General features: G+C 36.2%; 2 protein-coding genes across 5 annotated transcripts in view; one reads left to right on the plus strand and one right to left on the minus strand.

Annotated features, from left to right (window-relative positions):
• mio (GATOR complex protein mio) overlaps positions 1-9629 on the plus strand; it is a 294475-nt gene extending 284846 nt beyond the window's left edge. For all 4 annotated transcript variants that reach the window (XM_090384080.1, XM_090384081.1, XM_090384083.1 and 1 more), the window contains 2 exons: positions 7384-7483; positions 9460-9629. In XM_090384080.1, the coding sequence (XP_090240206.1) occupies positions 7384-7483; positions 9460-9547 (188 nt within the window). In that variant the 3' untranslated portion in view covers positions 9548-9629. The remainder of the gene's footprint in view (positions 1-7383; positions 7484-9459) is intronic.
• LOC150079316 (replication protein A 14 kDa subunit-like) overlaps positions 9561-22601 on the minus strand; it is a 46074-nt gene continuing 33033 nt past the window's right edge. The window contains exons 3-4 of the mRNA XM_090384085.1: positions 11693-11804; positions 9561-9721 (exon numbers count right to left, since the gene is read on the minus strand). Of these exons, the coding sequence (XP_090240211.1) occupies positions 9651-9721; positions 11693-11804 (183 nt within the window). The 3' untranslated portion in view covers positions 9561-9650. The remainder of the gene's footprint in view (positions 9722-11692; positions 11805-22601) is intronic.

Raw genomic sequence — 22601 nt, forward strand, 5'->3', positions numbered from 1 at the left:
CCTCCAGACCTGTACACAGTAGTCAAGGTGTGGCCTGACCAGTTGCCTTATACAAAGGAATAATCGCCTCCTTCTCCCTAATAGCAAAATTCCTATATATCATTGACAAGACTCCGTGACCTGCACTGCTCAGAAAACTTCATATTTGACTGTACAATTACGCCTAGATCTTTTTCATTCTCTACCACCCTGCATATCATACAGTTGGCACATTTCTCTGGGGTTACTTCTACCCATATGCAGTACTTTGCATTTATCAATGTTAAACTTCAGTTGCCACTTCTCAGCCCATCTGTTCTAGATCCTGTTGCAGTAGCATACTGTCATTTCAAATCAAATGCTTTAGCAAAGCATTTGATTTGATTTCTCATGAGAAATTGCTTATAAGCTGGACCATATGTAGATCACAGGTAAGGTTGTTAGATGGATTACTGGATGAGCACGTGACAGAAGGCAAAGAGTTATAATTACTCTACAGAATGGTCTGGGGTTAGAAGTGGGGTCCTTTGGAGATAAGTGCTTGAACCATTCCTGTTTCTTATTTTCTTAAATGACACAAAGAAATACAGAGCACAGTGTCAAAATTTGCAGATGATGTGAACCACTCTCCTGATGAAGAAAAGGAAAATGGTTAATGATGAGATCAAGTGGTGCCTATTCAGCATGACTAGGCAAGTGAGTAACCTATTTTTCAATGTGATCACAAGTGTGGGGAAAATAAGAAGTGAAATATGTCCACTAAAGATTCAGAAATTAGGTTGCTCAATTGAAAATTAAAAAATAATAATAATAAACTGTTCGAACAAGTTTATTCAAAACATATACATTTTGACTACTCAGTACAACTGCTTCAGATACAAATGACAAAAATTATTGAAATTGAAAATGAGACAATTATTTTGTCTGACAAGTTGCATAGATGTTGGCTGAATATCTGAACTAAATGCACATCTCAGTCTACCTCTGAATTGACATCAGCAATTCTAGATATGTATTTTTGATATATATATTACTTGAAGAATCCCATCATTGAAAATGTCAACAGCAAACTGAACACAGAACACACACAGTTAAACATATTACATACAGCACAATATGACCTGAGTTACACCTTAAACCTAACTATACATCAGTAACCATGAAGAGTAAGTATATCTTGCTTTTGATATTGCAATTTCATTGCTTCAATTTGCAATATCAAAGTGAAATGGATCACACAAGCACTGAAATGCCAATTTAAAGTCATCAAAATTAGAAAATCTTGATTCAGATTTTTCATCCTATTTACATAGAGCTGCCACTTCACGTCAAGTAGACTGCACTCCTCATTTTTTTTTTTTTTTCTAGAAATCTAGCCGGGTTTGCAAAATAGGTCAAATTGTCCTGCTGAGTTTGTGCTAAGAAGGTTCAGTTTTGACTTGAATATGCTATATTCAAGTCAATGATATATAGGAATTTTTCTAGCAGGGATAAGGAGGTGATTATTCCCTTGTATAAGGCAATGGTCAGGCCACACCTAGAGTACTGTATACAGGTCTGGAGGCCTCATTTCAAGAAGGATGTAGAGCTGCTGGAACGAGTACAGAGAAGGGCAACAAGATTAATGAATGGAACAAAAGGGTGCTCTTACGAAGAAAGACTTAAGTTTTGCAAATTACAGGGTCTGGAGACTAGGCACCAGCGAGGTGATCTGATAGAGGTGTATAAAGCCTTGAATGGTTTGAGCATGCTCAATGCTGATGGGATTCTTCCTCTTGCTCAGAATAATCACCTGAGAGGGCATAAATTCAAACTGAGGAAAGACAGATGTAGGATAGACGTGCGGAAATTTGCCTTTAGCCAGCGGGTGGTTGGTTGGTGGAACAGACTTCCATCCCTTGTTGTGGAAGTTGATAGCCTAAATAAGTTTAAGGCTCAGCTGGACAGGTATTTCGAACGAACAGAGGGGTGAAGTGGAAGTGGTTATTTTTTATTATTATTTTTTTTGACTGATGCTGCATAAGCTTGCTTTCTTGCATCAAATACCTCTACTAATGCTGCACCTGCTCATATATAGAAATAGGGGCCAATAGAGGATTTCAAAATGCCCCAAGACTGGGATAAAATAGCATTTTATTGCATAAGATTCACTGTACAATTTAATTTACTGCATAGCTAGTAATTATAATTCTCAACATGAAAGCCCACATGGCTACCTAGAACAGAATATGACACATCAGCTTGTACAACATGGAGAATTTCCTCCTCACATAAGAACAATTAGAAATAAAACTCAAGCACACAAGAGGCATTTGCACTCCCCTCCCCAAACACACACACACATTTATTGACCTGGCACACTCACCTGCAGTTTTCTTCAGGTATACACTTGCAGTTATCTCACATACAGTATTCTTTCATTCTGCATTCTTGTTTTTCCACAAGTGAACCAGTGACACACGTGTATACAACACCTTTATTCATCTCTCTCACATTAACATGAACAGTTTCTCTTCACACTCACCCACTTGAGGAACACCTGTAGCCATTGTCAATCTCACTTTGGCCAGCACATAAGATTCATACTAAACAGGGCCTCAAACAGAGTAAAATTACAAGTTCAGTAGAGTCATGTCTGGAGGAACAGATCATCCTAGGGTAGTAAAACCCTGTACAATATAGGGGAAAATATTATTAGCAGTTCAAGGCTGAGGGGTGTATCTGTGTTTTGTCTGTTATCTTTCCTTCTGATTTCAAATATCAATTGTGCATATTGTGTGTGTGGGCTTTGGTAATAAAAAGGTTTCTTGATCAAAAGGGGGGGGGGAACCAATCCTGGAAATAAGTATGCTTCCGTGGTCGTCGAGTAAACACTCATAAGTGTCTCCAATCTTTGAGTGCACTAGAGACAGTTTGGGTTATCAGTCAGACCAAGATTCAATCAAATTTGGCTATGAAAGACTCATGTCCACTTAATAGGAATGTCATATACACTCCAGGGGCAAACCAGGGAGGTGATTTGTGGGGGGGGGGGACACAATAGCCATAGTGGGTATGAACCTTCTTATTATTATGCTCTCTGTGGACTGTTCTTAGTTTTCTTGCTGATGGCAAGGAAAGATTTTTTTCTTTCCATATTGGGATATACTGCGAGATATAATATGGACCTCAACATACTACAGTAAGTCCCCAAGTTATGTAACTTACATATTTTTTTTTTGGCAAAATCATAAAGATCCTTTCTGTATAATTTTTAAGAGTGAAGTCGAATAACGGAACAATATGTATAAGTTTTTATTTTCGTTCCCATACAAACTATGTTGGATAATAACATGTGGCGTAAGTAGAATCTAGGTAAATAACTAGAGTTAACATTTCATTTTCTGCTTGAAATATTCAACATGTGTTTGAGACAGATGAACTACGTTGAAGTACTTCAGAGAAACCTCTACAGTGTTCAAGCGATGTGGACTGTGTTTCATTGGCTATTTCTTTGGAGAATTACACTCTAGCCCTCCATCCTTTCCTTCTGTATTGTGGAGTCAGTTCAGTTCAGTTTGAGCAAAGTGGAAGCTTTTGTTTGCATTTTGTGTGTAATATTTGTTACAGATTAAGTTATTGTGGTGAAGTTTAAATTCACATCCAACCATTTTCAATGACTTTGCTTCAAATTAATATCGTGTAGTGCCTGCTTTATTCGCATGTCATAAGCTGTGACAGCATCTCTTATAACTTAACCCTGTGAAGTTCTTTACAGAAAATTTCATTTTGACCGTTATCATGGTGCAACCTAAGAGAATAAATAAAAGTGGTACTACTTCACTGCTGTTCCCAGATAGTTTTTAATTATTATGGTATATAACTATTTTTCTTCATTCTTCTGAGGATGTAATTGTAGGTGTAAATGTGGGTGTAATTTTGGCACATGAGGGCTATAGTAGCAATATTTTATTAGTCATTCCCGAGTTACGTAAGAAGTCCTGGAACGTATCTGTTACGTATGTCGGGGACAGACTGTATTTCCAAATCCAGGGGAGGAGTACCTGCCAAGACTAGGGTGGGGATACTTGCCATACAGTTGGTTATTGTCAGTAAGATGTTTCTTTGTAATGCTTATTACTGTTATTCTAGTATACCAAAATAAGTTGATTGGAATGAATACTGCTTTATAAATTAGTGAGGGTTTTCTTTTTGAGCCTCCTGTCAAATCTACTGATTCTGGAGACCATAGCAGCATAATTTCTTATTTTCTTTACAAAATGTTCAGTGAGTGGATAGAAAAGATAGCTTGTTATCAAATATGATACCAAGATATTTTAATTCGTCAACCGTTTTGAAGGTACTGAGATTTTAATAGTGCTCTTCATGGAAGGCTTTCACTAAAATTGTTTTGGTTTTTTCTGGAGATATTTTTAAGTTGTCGAGTAGTGGCCCCTATTGAAGTTTTTGCAGAGTGAGTAACCTGAGTTTCCAGACTTGCATGGACATTGTCCACCTTCACAGTGATTAAAAAAAAAAATTATTGAATACTTTGCTAGTTCATCCAATAAAAAAATTATTGATAACAAGGTCATCTGCAAGGGCAAGATCCATGTTTAGAAGCTCATCTAGGTATTTTAGTCCCGACACTGGGGGGCATCTTTTCTTCATGTTTCTATTTTTCAGATAGCTGCAGGTGCTTGTAAAGGTTTTGGGGTATATTGGCCTTCTGAGGATGGGCCATTAAGGGTGTTAAAAGCACAAGCAAAATCAACTCAACAGAGATAACCAACATGACTTTTCTTCAGTATTCTGTGCCGTATTTTATTGGTTGTTGCATGGGATCTGCCTAGCTCGAAGCTAAATTGTTTGTGTGATTGCAGAGTTGCTCTAGTAGCCAGGTTAATAAAAGCCTCTCCAAGAGCTTACCAAGCACAGGGAGCAGAGCTATAAGTCAGTAAGATCTGGGCTCAGTAGGTGACTTTTCCAGATTTTATAGGATTATCTCTGTGGTGCCTGCTTCCACGGGGTGGGGGAACACCCCATGAGAAAAGCAATGGTTGAATTGGTTTAAGAGATTGTCAGAGTAGACTGTAGAAAATATTTGACAGCCTCCACTTCTACTAGATCAAGTCCAGGGCGTATGTTATTTTCTGTGCAGCCTTTAGTTCATCCTGGGAGGATGGGGGTTCTATTTCAATGGAATTATATCTGATTGTTATTGTCAATTTCTAGCTATTCTTGGGTCAGAGCTGAGTTGTTGCCATGTTGACTTTTGCTTACTACCATGAATTTAAGATGTGCAAGTTCCTAGTCATGTCATGAGATTTACTTTGTATACTGACTGCTTACCTTGGTGTTTTATTTTTTTGTGTGTGCATGGCATCTGCCACACTGTCTCCATATAGTGGCAAAGCCTAGCATTACACCAGTTGGTAGTTTGGTGTTCCATACGAAGAATGGGCCAGAGATGTGGCCTAATAGAATTCTAACTGAGATGATCCCAGTTAGAATTTTGTTAGGTCACATTCCTGGCTCATTTACAGACCGACCATCTTTATTGGCCCATTAGTCCAGATTAGCCATCTTACAACCCGTGTCTCTTTTATCAAGACTGGGTTTACAATATGAAAAAACCACCAACTAAAAACAGCCATCCAGGCCAGCCACATGTCATTGACCAAAGTGGCAAGAAAGGAATTTGCATGCTTACCAGTGAAACAGATATCAACATAGTCCACTATCAACAAATATCTTCTTTCGTCTTCTCAACCTCCAACCCAAGCACGGTACTAAGTACTATAGGTTCTAATACCTCTCGTGTTTGGGGTTCTCATAAAAAAAAAAAAAAAAAAAAATGTGCCACAGAGGAGCAAGATCATACAATACAGCAGTGATGGCACGACTCATTTCAACATGTCAGCCATGTGTTAAACACTAGCATAGTTGAGTTAGTGCAGTTGATATATTTCCACTGATGGCCCATCACAAGCAAATGCACTTAGAGTGGGCATGCAAGCAGAGTCATGGAACAGTGGATGACTGAAAGGAAGTTGCTTGATCCAGTATACTCCTTGCTGCACAAATTTGGTTGATATGGTAGGAGTAGCTTAATGGTCTGAGGCATGCTTGGATGGGATACCCTGGGCTGTCTTGTACCTATGGATCAATTGCTCACTGCAGACTTGTACAGTTCATTTCTGACTATGTGTATCCATTTATGGTGACTGTTTTCTTGACCTGCAAGACCATGTCAAAGGCCTGCAGAGGTGTTAGAATAGTTCGTGACTCCATCCTAGCAAGTTCTCTGTCCTCCCATGGTATGGGATATTGGAACAGACTGTTCAATGGTTGGATCCAATGCTATTGTATACCTGGCAACGGTGGTGTGATTGGCATGAGTTACCATAATTGTGAGCACCCTCCAGCACCTTTTAATGTCTATATTGCAGTGTATATAGGCTGTGTTGTGTGCTAAAGGTACTGTAACCAAGTACTAGTAGGTGTTCCTAATGCAAAGCTGTCTCAATACATAACCATCCTGTATATGGGAAGAAATTCTGATTATTCAGGAAAAACAAGTGCATACAAATTCCTATCAACTGCACTACTTGACTAATTTTTGAAGATGGACACTGTGATGAAGAAAACACTATTACTAAAATATGTTGGGAACCATTTTTTTCTCTCTCTCTCTCTCTTCACAGTAAAAGTTCCTCTATGTTATATATCAGGGTTACCAATTAATTTCCATTGTGGTCCAGATTTTTTTTTTTTTTTTTTTTTTTGGAAAATGAAAACAAGTAAATATAATGCATTTTTATTTCCTTTTATCACAGAATACAAACAAAAGGTTCATATGATATAATGTATGATCAAATCAATTTTTTAAATGCACATCAAATTAAGGGAAATTGCATTATGTACAAAATATTGATTCAGCTCAATCATGGGCCGTGAAATATTGTTTTTGGGTCATATGCAGACTCGGTTGGTGACCTCTGTTCTATATGGTTCCAACCAGATAGTATAATATGCTGTGTGACAAAAGCTATAATGGATGTTTTGTATGAAAGATTAGTCAAAAGCTAATTTCAAAGAATGGTTCAGTTTCTCAAAATTAGGTACAATCAGACCTGGCTATACACATTGTTTATGGGAGCTGTTGTAAAGCTCGTATAAAAAAATAATAAAACAGTTCAAAAAGATTTCAAAGAATCTGAATAATCAGCAAAATTAGTATAGAAATACTATCTGCTATAATGACCAATGTTTTGGCACATTGGAGACTTCACATTAATGTTGCAAATGAAATTAAATAAATTTTAAAATTGCATTTTATTTTTATCTGCAAGTACAGTTACCATGCTACTGAATTTTATTGTAAAATCAATTTATAACAATGTCCCACCCTGTGTTTTGCAGAAATGAAAGAACAGAAACTAACTCCATTTTCAAGTTGGCTATCTTGGTGTCAGACATGTAGACATGGAGGGCATGCTGTACATCTAACCGAATGGTTTAAGTAAGTAAGATTTAATATCTCAAAGCTGATTTACATATCTTTTCAGAGATAATTTTAAATATTCTCACTGCTGCTTGCTTACTATGTTTTCTTTCTTAAACATTGTGGAAATAAGTCTGCAATTGGAACATGGAAAGCATGAGACTAAATGCCTTTCACTTCTATGTGTCAGTAGCCAGCATTAAAGTGCACACTTGGAAAAGAATAGTTTTCGTGTTGAAGTTACTTTTTGTGAGAGAATGTGTGAAGTATGTAAGTAAAGAACCCTTGGAGGTCAGCAGATACATGTATAAATTCTTGCAAACAATTGATGTTACAAATTTATTACTGCAAAATATACTGAGCTAAAAACACACACATGTGCTGTAGTAGCTGCTCTGTTCTTTCTGTCATTTAATCAATGGTGACTAGGACTTAAACGTAATCATTTATATAACTTTGCATATTTTATAGTAACAAATTTATCATAATGCTGGTTGATATTTCCTATGTCTGAGATGAAAAAATAAATTAAGCTGGATTTGCAAACAAAATTTGAAATTATATATACCTGTGAGAACGTCAGCAACCATCACATGAAATATGGGTTATCCTTATCGTCCATTTTCATTATCCTCAAAGAAGAATGATAAAATTAGATGCCATGCTCCATGACAGTGCTTCACCCAAGAGGAAAAGTGAAATGTATATATTTCATTATCCTATTGTATGATCACAGTGGAGATTAGAAGCAAGTACAGTATACAACTTTTCACCCCCTGATTTATTTGGTCTTCAGTATTTTTAAATACTGAAGAAGTGTATTTCACTGTATTTTTATTATCTATTTATTACCACAGTATTAAGTTTGGCAGTTGTGCATGTCAGATTGGCTGGTTATCATCTGATAAGTCTTGAGAAAATAGTTGCAGTTTAAGTAGTTTTTATTATTCTGAGTCACTTAAATGTTTACCATGTGATTTTTTTTTTTTTTTTTTTTTTTTCATTGGCAATTGGAGTAGCAGCAATCTGATTTACCTTAGAAAATTCAGCAGACTAAACTTTCAATCATCAGATCCGTATTTTTATATAACCATGTTTAATTACCATAAACAGTATGCACAAGTATTAAATTTACACAATGTGCAAGAAAATTAAAAATACATCAAAACTGTTATGTCCACTGTATGTATAGGTCACTGCTTTCCATGCTACCTTAAGTCTTGTTAGACCTTTGTCACTAGCCCGAGTAAGCCCCCTTTTTCTAATGCTTACACGCCACCAGAAATACATTTGAATGGATTGTGATCCAAGCCTATCCAACTCCACGGGCTCACATCTGGTGAGTGAGTGTTTGGCACACCCAGGGTTGTGCTGGATATCATCATTCTTCTCTTTCCTTTCTACCTCAGGAATTTTTTTTTTTTTTTTTGGCTGGTGCAGCATAAGCCTCAGGCTTCCTTGCACTATATAGCTAATAATAAAACTACTAAATGTAGTTAAATAACTGTATTTAATTCTCAACTCCACTGACCTGTGGTCATGACAAAATATAAACAGAACATTATAAATCTGCTTTAACTGGATATTTACAATTCCCTCCCCCCCACCCTATTCTCTCGTTTGTAATAGTCTTGCCATTGCTTCCAGCTGTTAATTTTGTTTATTTTTCTTAAACCACTCATTTCTGAGATTAATTCCTTTATTTGCCCAGCTTTTAGCTACACAATTTAAAAAAGACCTGAAAACCAGTTAATTTATATTTTGATCCAGCTGAATAACTTGCTTACCATTGTTTTATTTCAAAATAAGTAATATTGTGTATCTAGGAACACAAAATTATTGATTCCAGTTTTGATTGTTTAATCTAAATTTTCCTTTTATTCACACAAAAATTTGGCTATCACTACTCTATATTATCTTCATTGATTAAAAAATAATCCTGTTTCCAATTTTAATTGGATAAATACTATTTATCTTTTTTTTTTTTTTTGCAGAGAACATTCAGAGTGTCCTGTGACAGGCTGTAATTGTAAATGTATGTCTCTAGATGCTGTCAGCAAAGTCAGTACTGTAAATGAATGAAAATTTTGGCAACTAGGACTTAAATGTGATCCTTAATGTAAATGAAAATTGTACATTTTTGTATTAAAAGTTTTGTACAGAAGTTATGAATATTTCTTTACAGTTACAGTTCTTTTACATAAAAATTTGGATACCGGGCCATCAATTGAACAGCTTCATTATAGAGATTCATATCTAGAAATGAAATAAAAAAAATTTAATTATACATCATAAAAAAAAATGATGGAATTAAAGTAGACACATTTTTATTGCATCAACACTAATACAGCAGAATCCCAGTTATCAAAATTTCAATTAACTGAAAAAAAAAATTTTGCTTTTGTTTCCCTAATTTCACATATTTATGCAAAACATGAATAAGATGCATAAAAACTTCACTGTAAAGTAAAACAGGCCACAAATTTTCCAAATAAAAAAAATTACGTAATAGTTGATTTAAGGAATGTGGTTGAACAAAGATGCACAAAATTTGGGTTACCTTTTGACAGGTGACTAAATACTTTCATGTTTAAGCCCTAATCCAAATCAGACAGAAAATTAAAAGATGCATGGTGATAAACATACACCATGGGCCAAATCACAAAAAAGAATTGTGTGAACTAAGCAGTGTTTTAAGAAGAAAACACTGACAATTATTTTAAAGTTGTATAAAAGTATGTATAGTGCATAACATTTAATAAATGCAAATTACTGCGATTTGATCTAAATTTTTTCCTACTTGCCTCTTTATAATTTAGATTGATTACATTTAAAATCAGTTAGATAAAAGATCCTCAGTTGTTTGTTATTTGGTTTTTAGGAGCATTAGCAACTAAGGCCATATTGCTCTGGGGATATGCGGTGGTCATTCCCTAACCTTTCTGCATCCTCCATATTTGGTGGTCACAGGCTCGAACCCCGGTCTAATCAAGAAGTGTGTGCTACGCACTGCTGCTCCTGGCTATGGAGGCACCAAAAGATCCTCAGCCCAACTATTTCAGATAACAGGGGTTCTACTATAGTATATCATGTGAAACAGAACATAGAAAAACCCAGTAGTGACAAACACCCTCTTAAAAGATCAAAAACAGTAACTTAAAATAAATGTTATTTGCAAAAATTAAGATAAAGGAAAATATAATACAGTGGAAACTATTCTTAAAAGGTGCCAAAATGAACTTGGATAAAATAAAGATACTTATGAAAGTATACAGCTGTATTTACTTAGAAATATCAGGATGATACCGTCTTAAGGTATTCCTTTACAAAACTGAAAACTGGTGTATATCTACTCTGTTCTGACAGGTGTCAAAATGCCTAACCTTTAAATAAAAGCTAGGGTGATTTGAAAAATTGGCATTTCTACAATCAGTTTCCATTTTTTGGGGATGCGTTGTTGCTCTTGTGACAACAATCAAAAGTATGCAATCAAGATTTAGGCTGATGGGTTGGCTTAAGTTGCTAATTTTTTTTTTGTCTTGACAGTGTTTCAAGACTGCCGTCATACTCATTAGCCTCAATTAGAGGATGTATTCTAATCTTGTGAATAACTGTATAAAACCTAAGCAAGCAGCCAAGCAATATATATGGAAGAAAAACCTCTAGTTAAACACAAGTTATTTTTGCTTGTAGTCCCTAACAGCTAGCCATGTTCTTCCTAATTCCACAACCCTTACTTCAACAGTAAAGGCTTGGAACTCAATGCAGGTTTCATGCTAGAAATACTTTTACAGCACTTTATCCCAGAAAATCAAACACCATAAGTTCTTATGTTGCACATTGTAACTGCATTTGAGTAAGGCCATCTGCAAAAAAAAAAAAAAAAACTAAAGAAATAGAGCTTCATCTGCAGGACATAAGACTTTATACTGCAGTAGTTGTGCAAACTGCCTATTGTAAATTGGTAGAATATCAATCCTATAGACCAGGAGTGACCAACTTAATTTGTGATGCAATCTACTTTTTTCCTTCAAAATGTGCTGCGATCTACCATCTCAAAAATTTCACTTAAATCTATGAGATGGAAATTTGATTTTAGTATTTGAGAGGGGGTGAACTGTCCTATATCTGCAAGGTAAAATACTACATCAAGAAAAATAGCAGATTTAATAACAATATTTAAGTGTTAAAATAATCATTCTTTAAATACTTTAGAAACATACTCACCAAAATTTTGGGCAGCTTCCTTGGGAAACACAATATAACTTTTACATAAAACTGTATTCCTTGGTGTTACTGATCCCTGTACTTCAATTAAACCATCTAAGTATTCCTGAAGCTATATATATATATATATATAAAACAATTATATTATATTCTTTTTTGCAAAAATCTTCAACTACCTGAACTGCACTTAAGACATTAAGAATTAATGCAACAAATTTCCTTATATTATTAATTGCCAGAATTTAGAAGTATCACATGCAAGTTATTAATAATTGTACTTCTGCAATACAAAAAAAAAAAAAAAAAAAAAAACCCCACAAGTTACATTATGTGAAAAATACACATTCAAAACATTCTTAGTTTGCATATACAGGTAGTTCTCGACTTTAGAGCTAATTCGTTCCTAGGGCACACTCGTAAAGTGAGAATTTATTTTCCATAGTCATAAGGTTAAAAATAGGGGTTACGTTCTCAACTATGAAATTAGTTAGCTAATTATTTTATGTTTAAACAATGATTGATTTATTGAAAGAAATGAAAATGTAGCCTGTAAAATCAAGCAAATTATAATAATAGAGATATTATTTACGACTTACAAATGTTAAAGAATGTTTATTCATCATTATCATCGACTAACTGCACACTCGTTATTGGCTCAGCACTTGTTAATTTGTTGCACAGGGAGTAGTCTTCTTCAGAAATGTTTCAAGAGGGGGTTTATTTCCAAGATAATCTTCTCTTTTAATTATAAATTTCACGATTGCATGCACAAGCATTTTTTAACGGCACACACAAATTGGAACTAACACGATTCACATGGAAACACGTTTACGAAGCTTAAAAAAAAAAAAAAAAGAATGAAGAGAAGATTCTGAAAATTTGTTTTTTATACGATTGAAGATTTCAGTAAAGGGGAAACACATTTCACCATAATGTAAAAAAGCCACACAATTCCAGCTATCGGTATTTTTGCAAATGCAAGAAGATAGAGTTTACTACCCGTTTATAATTGCTTGCAGTAACAGAAAAGTCCAATAAACCATAAAGCGCAAATTGTTTTTGTTGTTTTATGTGGTCTTGACCTCCAAAAATGTGCTTTAGAAAAATATAACAAAGGCGTCTTATAACGGAACATATGATAATGATGAAAGCGTAATGCATTTTAATGATTTGAATTGGTAGCTAATACAATTTACAAACCACGCTCATGACCTTTTATGTGGCCTTAAGGTCACACTCGTGACCTTAAGGCCACATAAAAGGTCATGAGCGTTGCAGTAAGAACCAGTAAATTTGACACTACAGGTTTATGGCATGTAGTCCACATGAAGTACTTGATCAACATGGGCAATAGGCAGGATCTGTCTGACTTAAAAAAAAAAAAAAAAAAGGGATGATTGTCAGGTACTGATTGAAGGGTGGCAGTATTATGGAAACTGCAAATCTTGTGGGTTGTTTGTGGAGTGCCGCATTTAAGATATTTAAAGAGTGGATGAATAGTGGATAGAGCAGTAGTTGCCAGGCCTATGGTGGGTGTGCACACACACACACACTCATCAATGATTGTGGTGAACATAGGCTTCAACCAGGGATCTTTCCAAACCATGATCCAACGAACCCGCCTCTGTAAGTTAGTCAAGTCAAGGTACCCATGCTTACAGCCAACCATCATAAACAACACCTAAAGTTTGCATTTGAATGGAATCATTTGACCATTTATGACTGGAAAAAGTTGCCTTTTCTGATGCCATGTGGACCGTTGATGGAAAGTATGGAGACAAACTGTGGAAAGAAATCACTCTGATGTCCTTGTCCCACAGAAACAGGTAGATGGTGGCAGTATTCTGGTATGGGGATGTCTTCCTGTGAATCTATCTACCCCATACCACTAAACTGCACTCTGAATGCTAAAAATTACCTATCCATTCTGGCTGATCGGGTGCACCTGATCAGCCACATTCCCAAATGGCACAGGTGTGTTCCAGCAGGATAATGTGCCCTTCCACGTTACCAGTATCATTAGAGAGTGGTTCACCAAAAATGAAAGTGACTGTACCTAAGTAGTCTGTACCCACCCAATCTATCACTCAAACTTTTAACACCTCAAAGGTTATGCGATTTCCTCCTCTGCTTCCTTGTCAAAAGCAAGAATTTTCTCAACATCAAGGATCACCTCACTCAAGCATACACAAGATACATTCACAGAAAGTAGTTCTAGTTTGAATTAAGTAAGGGAATTACAGAGGAAATATGTATAATTTTCAATGTATTTTACCTGCTATACAGAGTGACCAAAGTCAGAGTAATATATGTACTTGAATAGCTAGCTTAGAGAAGTATTACATAATAGAAAACTGCTGCTCCCAATGATGAACAGCTTCCAAACTTTCTGCTTTGTAAAAATAAATATTATACATTTTGAAATAATAAAAAAAAAATTGCAGGTGCCTAAACAAAGCAATTATAGGGAATGTAGTCCCCTACAGCCCTTTGAGAAGTAGGCCTTATTGGGGGACAGCAATTTTTTTTGGAAAAGATTTCCCAATGTCAGTTACTCAAACACACCGCAAACAGAACATTCATTAATGGAATCATATTTATAAAGAAACAAAGAGAACTGATCTTATCTCAATAAAAAATGTGGTGACACATTTCATAATTACAGTATTGTTAAAGATAAAATGAAAAGACCAAAGATTAAAAAAAAAAAAGCAGCCGGGGTTTGGGTTGGATTTAAAAAACAATTGTTTGAATTAGACCCAAGGCATTTATGACCATGAGGTGAATCAGCATTATGTCTAAATTAATATTAGCAGGGGCAAATGATGCAAGCGAGATGATATATTATCAGGGGGAAAAAAAAAAACCTTTCCACATCACCTGTCAATCTCCTCTAATGGTTTGTTTAATTCTTCTTTGAACTTATTCCAACAACCCACTTCCACAACACCAGATGGAAGGTTGTAACAATTAACTGCCCTCTGAAAGCAATTTTTGCACATTTATCCTACAACCATCCTTCCTCAGTTTAAATTTATATCCCCTTATGTCTATTGTCTCACAAAGGGTAATGATTCCATCAACATTTAGCTTATTCAATCTAATTAAAGCCTTAAACACTTCAATCAGATGCAGATAGCTAGTTTCCAGACATTGCAAAATGAAAAACTGAAGTCTTTCTTGGTAAAAGTGCCCTTTTATTCCCCACACTAATCTTATTGCTCTTCTCTGTACTCATTCCAATTGATCATCCACGTCCTTCCAAAAATGAAGCTTCAGACCTGTACAACAGTACTCAAGATGTTGCCTTATACAACAGAATAATTAGCTCCTTATATCCCTGCTGCCAAAATTCCTGTATATCGTTGAAAAAAACTTTGAGCTATTCTGGCATAGCCTGTCTGCACTGATCAGAGAATTTCATGTCTGACAGCACAATTAAAATAACATACTGTGGAATGACACAGCTGTTATGTTATTCATTACTGCTACCCGTATGCAGTACCTTGCATTTTTCAATGTTAAACTTCAATTTCCACTTCTCAGCCTATCTGCCAAATTTTTTCTAGATTTTGTTGCAGTAGCATACACTGATTACTGTCATTAACCATCCTGCCAAACTTTGTATCATTTGTGAACTAGGACATTGAACTGGATATGACTTCATCAATAAATATCGAAAACAACAATAGCCCAGCACTGAACTGGTGAATCTCCACTAATAACAATATCCAAGAAGAGCAGTACCCATTGATAACTAGTTTTGCTCTTCTCCCATTGAAAACTTACCTTTATCCATAGCATTCACATGTCACTAATGTCAACACTACTCCAATTTGTACAGAAGCCTTTTATGTAAAAAGGCTTTTCTGAAATCAAAGTGCATGATGACAAAATTATTTGCATCAGTTTGGTCAGGCAAGATTGCCCATTAACAAATCCATGGTGTGATTACCATTAACTGCATTTCTGTATAGATGGTTCCACACTAAGTTCCTTGGCTATATTTCTGAACTGTGAAGGTAACTTTGCCTACATATATGTACTTCACTGTATGATATTTGGCAATAAAGATTTATTCTTTAACCAGAGACTTCAGAAGTTAAACTTAGAGATCTGTAGTTACTCACTTCACTCTGTGATTTCCCCTGAATAAGGATGCTCTCATAATTATAGCTAAAGGTTAACTCACCAGTTTTGCTGCTGCTTTTAATATAATTGAATAGATCCTACCTACTCCAGATGCCTTATTTACTTTTAGCATCAACTAGGGATGCATGGATACGCAAATTGGCTGATTACCAATTAATCGGCCAATTATTGACTTTCACATATGGTTCATTAGTTTATATGATTAATGCATTCATAATATATGCTTATTGCATCTCAGTTCTTTTCTAGATTCTTCGTGATATAGGTAAAATCAAGGTAAATACGAGGGGTTTCTGAAACGTAAGGTAACACATTTTTTCTCTTGATGATGTTTAATAATATGAAGTTGAAATTACACACCAAGAAATAAGTGAACATGCATTACTTCTCCACAAAATCTCCAGTTTTACTGATGCACTTGTCCCAACTATGGATCAGTTTATCAATACCAGTACTGAAGAAGTTCGTGTCTCACGCAGTAACCAACATTGCACCGCCTGATGAACTTCCTCATCTGTGGTGAAATGCTTTCTTGAAAGGTGTTTTTTTCAGAGGACCGAACAAATGTAAGTCTAGGCTGTAGGTGGGGAATGTGACAGTTTCCCAACGATTATGGCACAACCACTCACGAGTGGTGTGGGCAGCGTGTGGAGTTGCATTGTCGTGCAACAAAATCATGCCGCTTGTCAGGAATCCTGGTCGTTTGCATCGAATGTTGGCTTTCAGTTTTTTCCAATATTGCACAGTAAAGCTGTGCATTGATTGTTCCTCCCTTCGGCAAGAAATCTACCAACATAACACCTTGGCAATCCCAGAACACTGTGGCCATGACTTTTCGGACACTGGGAACAGTTTTGAATTTCTTGGGCGCAGGAAATTGTGGATTTCCAGGTCATGGAGTCTTGTTTGCTCTCCGGGGTAAAGTGATGAACCCATATTTCGCCTGCTGTGACTATGCGATTGAGAAAATCCTCTCCTTAATCGCTGTATCGCAACAGGTTCTCCAGACACATCCCCATGCATTTTGCTTTGTCCTCCTCTAACAATTGTCAGGGCATCCAGCGGCAGCACACCTTTCGAAAGCCAAGGGACATCATGAACAATTTCATGTTCACTATTTGTGCAATTTCATGCAGTTTCACTCGCCTGTTTACAAGAATGATGCCCTTAATGAGCAAAATGTTGTCTTCTGTTTTGCTTGATGACACAACCACACAAGCCTGCCCGCCCAATGTCGATCTTCGATGTCAACACGGCCCGCTTTAAATTCATTGCACCAAAAATGCACCTGCTTCTTTGTCATCACCTTTTTGCCATACACAGCAAGCAGTTCATGGTGAATGTCACTTGGTGAAGACCCTTTTGCTTGCAAAAAGCGAATAACTTCACAAACACCTGTTTTGGACCATGCTTGCACAGTAGTCGCCATTTTGCAACTGGAATCTGCTGTGAGGTAACAGTACTGCAACACTGCACTGGCGGTCTTTTTGTATGTTATTAACAGGTCTATCTGTCCACCGTGATTATTAAGGAAAAATCTGTCCACCATTAAGGGAAAAAATGCGTTACCTTACTTTTCGGAAACCCCTCGTATATACTGGGGACAGCACTTCTGACAAAAACGGGAGACAAAATCTGAAGCTAAATAGCAAAACATCATTTCATCAAATTTGTAGTTTAAAAAATAACTGCAATTAGCATCATTGCACTCTGACTAAAAGGGTATTCGAGATAGGAAGGAGGCAGACTGTCTCGCTGAGGCACAAAGTATGTTAAAATACATTATTCCTATGGCTATTATTAATTCATATTAAAATAAATCTCTCCTTTACAATTTGTACGAGATAATAAATCTCGTGTCCCTTTTTTAATCAATCGTGTAATCATGACAATGCTGTCGAAGAGGCTCTTACCAGGAAGCATGTTTTTCACTTCTCTCGCTGTAATATGTTCTACAAGGTGAAAATTAAATTTTGCATTGCGATAGAGGACTTCATTTGCTACAAAAAAGTCCATGACAGCGTATACACAAATGAGCCAAAACATTATGACCACCTACCTAATATGATGTTGGTGCTGCACGTGCAGCCAAAACAGCTCATACCCAGCGAGGCACGGATGCTACAAGATTTCTAAACGTGTCTTGTGGTATCTGGTACTAACACGTAACCAACAGATCCTTGAACTTCTGTAAGGTCCGTGGTTGAAATGGGCAGATCAGAGTTGCTGTTCCAACACAACCCACAGATGCTCGATGGGATTAATGTCTGGGGAATTTGGAGGCCAGGGCAATAACCTGAAGTCTTTCTCATGTTCCACGAACCAGTCTCGAACAATCCGGGTGGTGTGGCATGGTGCATTATCCTGCTGAAAGACCGTTGCCATGAAAGAGTGTACCTGGTCAGCAATGATGTTTAGGTAGGTGGTAAATGTGAGAGTGCCTGGCATGTGGATGATGATCCAGGGTATCCCAGCAGAACATCGCCCAAAGCATGACACCACCGCCACCAGATTGTTTACCTGGGGAAATGATGGTGCCTGGATGCACCATGACCAAAACAATGCACACGTACCCGGCCGTCCACATGGTGCAACAGGAAACGTGATTCATTGGACCAGACAACTTTCTTCCAATCAACTCAAGGTCCAGTTTCAATGCTCGCATGCTCATTGTAGGCACTGTCGCCGGTGAACCATGGTTAGCATGGGCACTTGGAGTGCCTGCAGCTATGCAGTCCCATTTTCAGCAGGGTTCGATGTACTGTGTGTTGTGACACATCACTCCTGTCACCAGCAATTACCGGCGAGTTGTGCCACAGGTCGCCCTTCTGTTGGCACATACCATCTGGGAGAGACCCTTCGCTCACCTCGAGCATCGATGAATCATAGTCGTTCAACACCTTGCCAGCGGTTTGTGGGTTTTCCCTCCTCTGACCGCTTTCAGTAGGTATTAACCACGGCAAGCATCCCACCAGCCGTGCTGATTCTCAGTCGTCTGGCCATTACAATTTGGCCTTTGTCAAACTCGCCTAAGTCCACTGCCTTTCCCATCTGAAGAACAAGAGTAACATTGATTAATGGAACTCAGTGTCAGGTGTTTTTTATACAGTGTCCTGACCCCGGCCCACGCCATAGTTCACCTGCAGTTGCTTCAATTTGCATAATGACTCGCTGGTCATAATGTTTTGGCTCATCGGTGTATCTCTGAGTTATACTTTCAAAGAGATTAATTTGAGAAGCGCACTGTTTTCGTGTTGAGCGTCTAAAAATATCATCGAAAAACTAACGTTTCTGAATGTTCTAATCTAAATGTAATCAAATTTTTTCAGATCTTTAATAAGAAAAAAATCAATTTCTTTTATAAATAATCGTCACTCACCCTAATGGTGCCAAGTATTGTGTGGAAGTTTTTTAAGGTAGACCCAAAAGATACTTGGCATAAATGAAGGGGAGGAAAAACAGCTAAAACCTTTACAACATCTAATATGATGAATCATCTTAGGAAGTTCCATCCTCAAGAAATAGCAAAGGAAACAGAATCAAATAAATTGAAAAGGACTTGTACAGAAGCTGGGTGTTTAATAACAGGTGACAGCACTTATGAGCCTCCTACTAAAGTACAGCCTACCTTGGAAGCTGTATTAGCAAAGAAAAAGTTATGGAATATTAATGATCATAGGTCGCCCTTCTGTTGATAATGATAGCTATTGATCTGCAACCCATATTCTTTGGTATCGGACATTGGATTTCAGAAATTATTAAAGGTCTGTCCCAATTACTATATCCCAAACAGAAAGCATTTTACTGAAAATATTATACCAGATATGATATACAGTATTTCAAAAAGTCAAAACAAAAATTCAAATATCTCTTGAGAAAGTCAAGTACATTTCTTTAACCACAGATATTTGGACAGCTAGTACAAACAATTCTTTTTTGAGTGTGACAGGTCACTGGCTTTCAAATGATTTTGAACAGCATAGGGCTGTCCTAAGCATTGCTCCTTTTAGTGACTCCCACACAGCTGTTAGAATCAATGAACAGTTAAGCAAAACTCTTGAATATTATAAGATGACAAACAATATCTATTGTGAGACTCCGGAGTAAATATGGTAGCTGAAGTTAATAATTTGTGGTTTAGAGTCGCAATCATGCCTTGTAGTATGTGTTTATACACACACTACAACTTTCAGTAAATGAATCCATTGCTCAGCAGACAGTGAAGAATATCACTACAACTAGTAGAAATATTGTAAAACACTTTAACCATTCTGCTTCAGCAGTTAATAAGTTGACAGAATTACAGGATAAACTAGATTTAAAAAAACATACATCAATTCAAAATGTGTCTATGCATTGGAATTCAACGTATTACATGCTGGAAAGAAATCTGGAGCAAAGAAAAACTCTTCTGACATATGCTGTGGATAACAACATCCCTACATTAAATTCACACCAGTGGATTCTTGTAGAGAAAATAATTCAACTTTTAAAGCCATTTGAGGAAATTACTAATGAATCAAGAGAGAATCTGCCATTTCAATGATCATTCCAACAGTTCAAACTATTAATTTGTTTTTATCAAAGGCTATAATACAAATAACTTCAGCGAATTTGCACCACAACTGAAGAACTTAGATCTTCAACTGACAAAAGATTTTCTACTTATTTGGAAAACAAATCTTGTCTATCTTCTTCCATGGATCTGATTCAAGATGAGATTTCAGAAAAGTGATATGGAAGCCAAAATAAAGGAATGGGTATTAGAACTATGGCCAAAATGGAGCATAAAGGAGAATTCAGAGAAGATATTTCATGTTCATCCAGTTTTGGAGAAGATCAAGAATCTTCAAGTGACAATGCACATTAATTTTTTTCAAAAATGTTTCAAATTAGCTTCTGCTAAGATGGAGAAGAATGAACAATCAGCAATATCAAAAGAAAAGAAAAGGAATCTAAAGGAAAAGAACAAGCATTACTCATACTTGCTCAAGAGAAATAAATCATTATTTGAATTTACCATTACTACCAAAAACTGATGACCCCTTTCTTGTGGTGGAAAATTTTAAAAGAAACCTTTCCTCTTTTGAGTAAATTAGCTTTAAAATATTTAAGTGCACCACCTTCTTCAGTAAAAGTGAAAGAATATTCAGTACAGGTGGAAATATAGGAGCCTGTAAGAAATGGGTTATGCCTTGAAAATGAAGAAACTCATGTTCCTACATTATAATTTAAAAGTAATGGAATTTGATTATATTCATTAAAACTGTTTTAAGGTATTTATTTTTTTTAAATGCTCCAAGATGTTTTTCTTAATTGTAGTACAATAGTTCAAAAGCTAAACATTTGTTTATCAAAGATATTTCATTTTTGTGCATTTTTTATTAATGAAGCTATGTGATTATCAAAATTACTATTTAATTTTTTGTGTTTGTTGTATCAGTAAATAGTCAAATCAGCAGCCAGACACTGAAAATGAAGGTAACAGCAAAGAAAGTAAAACTATTGCTATAATCCAATCCAATGGCAAAACTAACTGATGATTCTCATGGAAGAGATGAAATGGCAGAAATATAAGTGAAAATTAAATTTAATGAGAACTGATTAATCAGCAAAAGAGCTGATACGGCCAATTACCAATTAATCAGTGCATCCCTTGCTTCAACAGTTTTTCTCTTCCATTTTTTTTCTGTTATCACAAAATTATTTAGCTGTTAGAATCTGATATCAAATTCTAATAGAGAGAGCTAAACTTCAAAAGTGAAATAAATTCTAACAGAGCTTCTGGCATTCCCCATCCCTAAAAATATCTTCACTTGTGAACATAGATGCAAAATATCTATTCAGTTTCTCACCAACCTAAACAGTTAATACTACTCATATCGTAGACCAATATGATACATCCTATTCGCGAGTATAGAAGTATTTGTTACTTTTCTTTGCATTTTTTCCAAAGACGTCTGGTAATCTGCCTTAGCTTGCCTTAACCCACTTCGTGACTTGATTACAGACTAGCTTATACTTACCATAAGTTTCTGTATCTCCTGATAATTTGTACACTTCCATGTATTCTCCACTAGTCTATCAGTTCATCTGACATCTATTTAGGTTTATGCTTTGAGCAGTATCTCTCAGTAGGTATAAAAAGACTAGTAGCTTCCACTATTATCTTCCAAAATGCTTCCCATTTAGAATTTGCTGCTGGTAACAACATCCAAGTCTGACAATTTTAAAATTGTCAGACTATTACAGTCACCTTTATGAAAACAAAATCTCTCTCCTTTACCACTGCAGTAGTTATATCTTTAAGTAGATCCCATATCAATCGACTTATCACTGCCACCTAGGTGGTTTCTGTATAGTTTCCTAATACACGAGTCCCTGCTGATAATCAGAATCATAGTACTGCTTTTTCTTATTACTTCAACATGCTGGTGTAGAAAACAATCATCCAATAAATCCCGAAAAATCTTGCTACTGTATGAATTTTTTTTTTTAATTTTAATCTTTTCATTTTCTACCATTATAAGGCATTCTGACTTACTGGGCCACTCAGTTTGTCTGTATAGTAGTTTCTTATACTCATCACAGTCATTTGACCTATAACACACCTACTCTTGCTTTTGTTTTCCCAGTGCTTATATCAACTGATTCAATATTGCATTGACCATCCAACAACTGGGCGCACTGCCTTAGATCATATGTGCTTTTTCAATAAGAGCATTCCCCCCGTCTGACTTTTCTGAACATATACTTA

Source organism: Mastigoproctus giganteus, chromosome 10 (assembly GCF_048544385.1).
Source record: "Mastigoproctus giganteus isolate SK-2022 chromosome 10, ASM4854438v1, whole genome shotgun sequence".
Lineage (NCBI taxonomy): Eukaryota > Metazoa > Arthropoda > Arachnida > Uropygi > Thelyphonidae > Mastigoproctus > Mastigoproctus giganteus.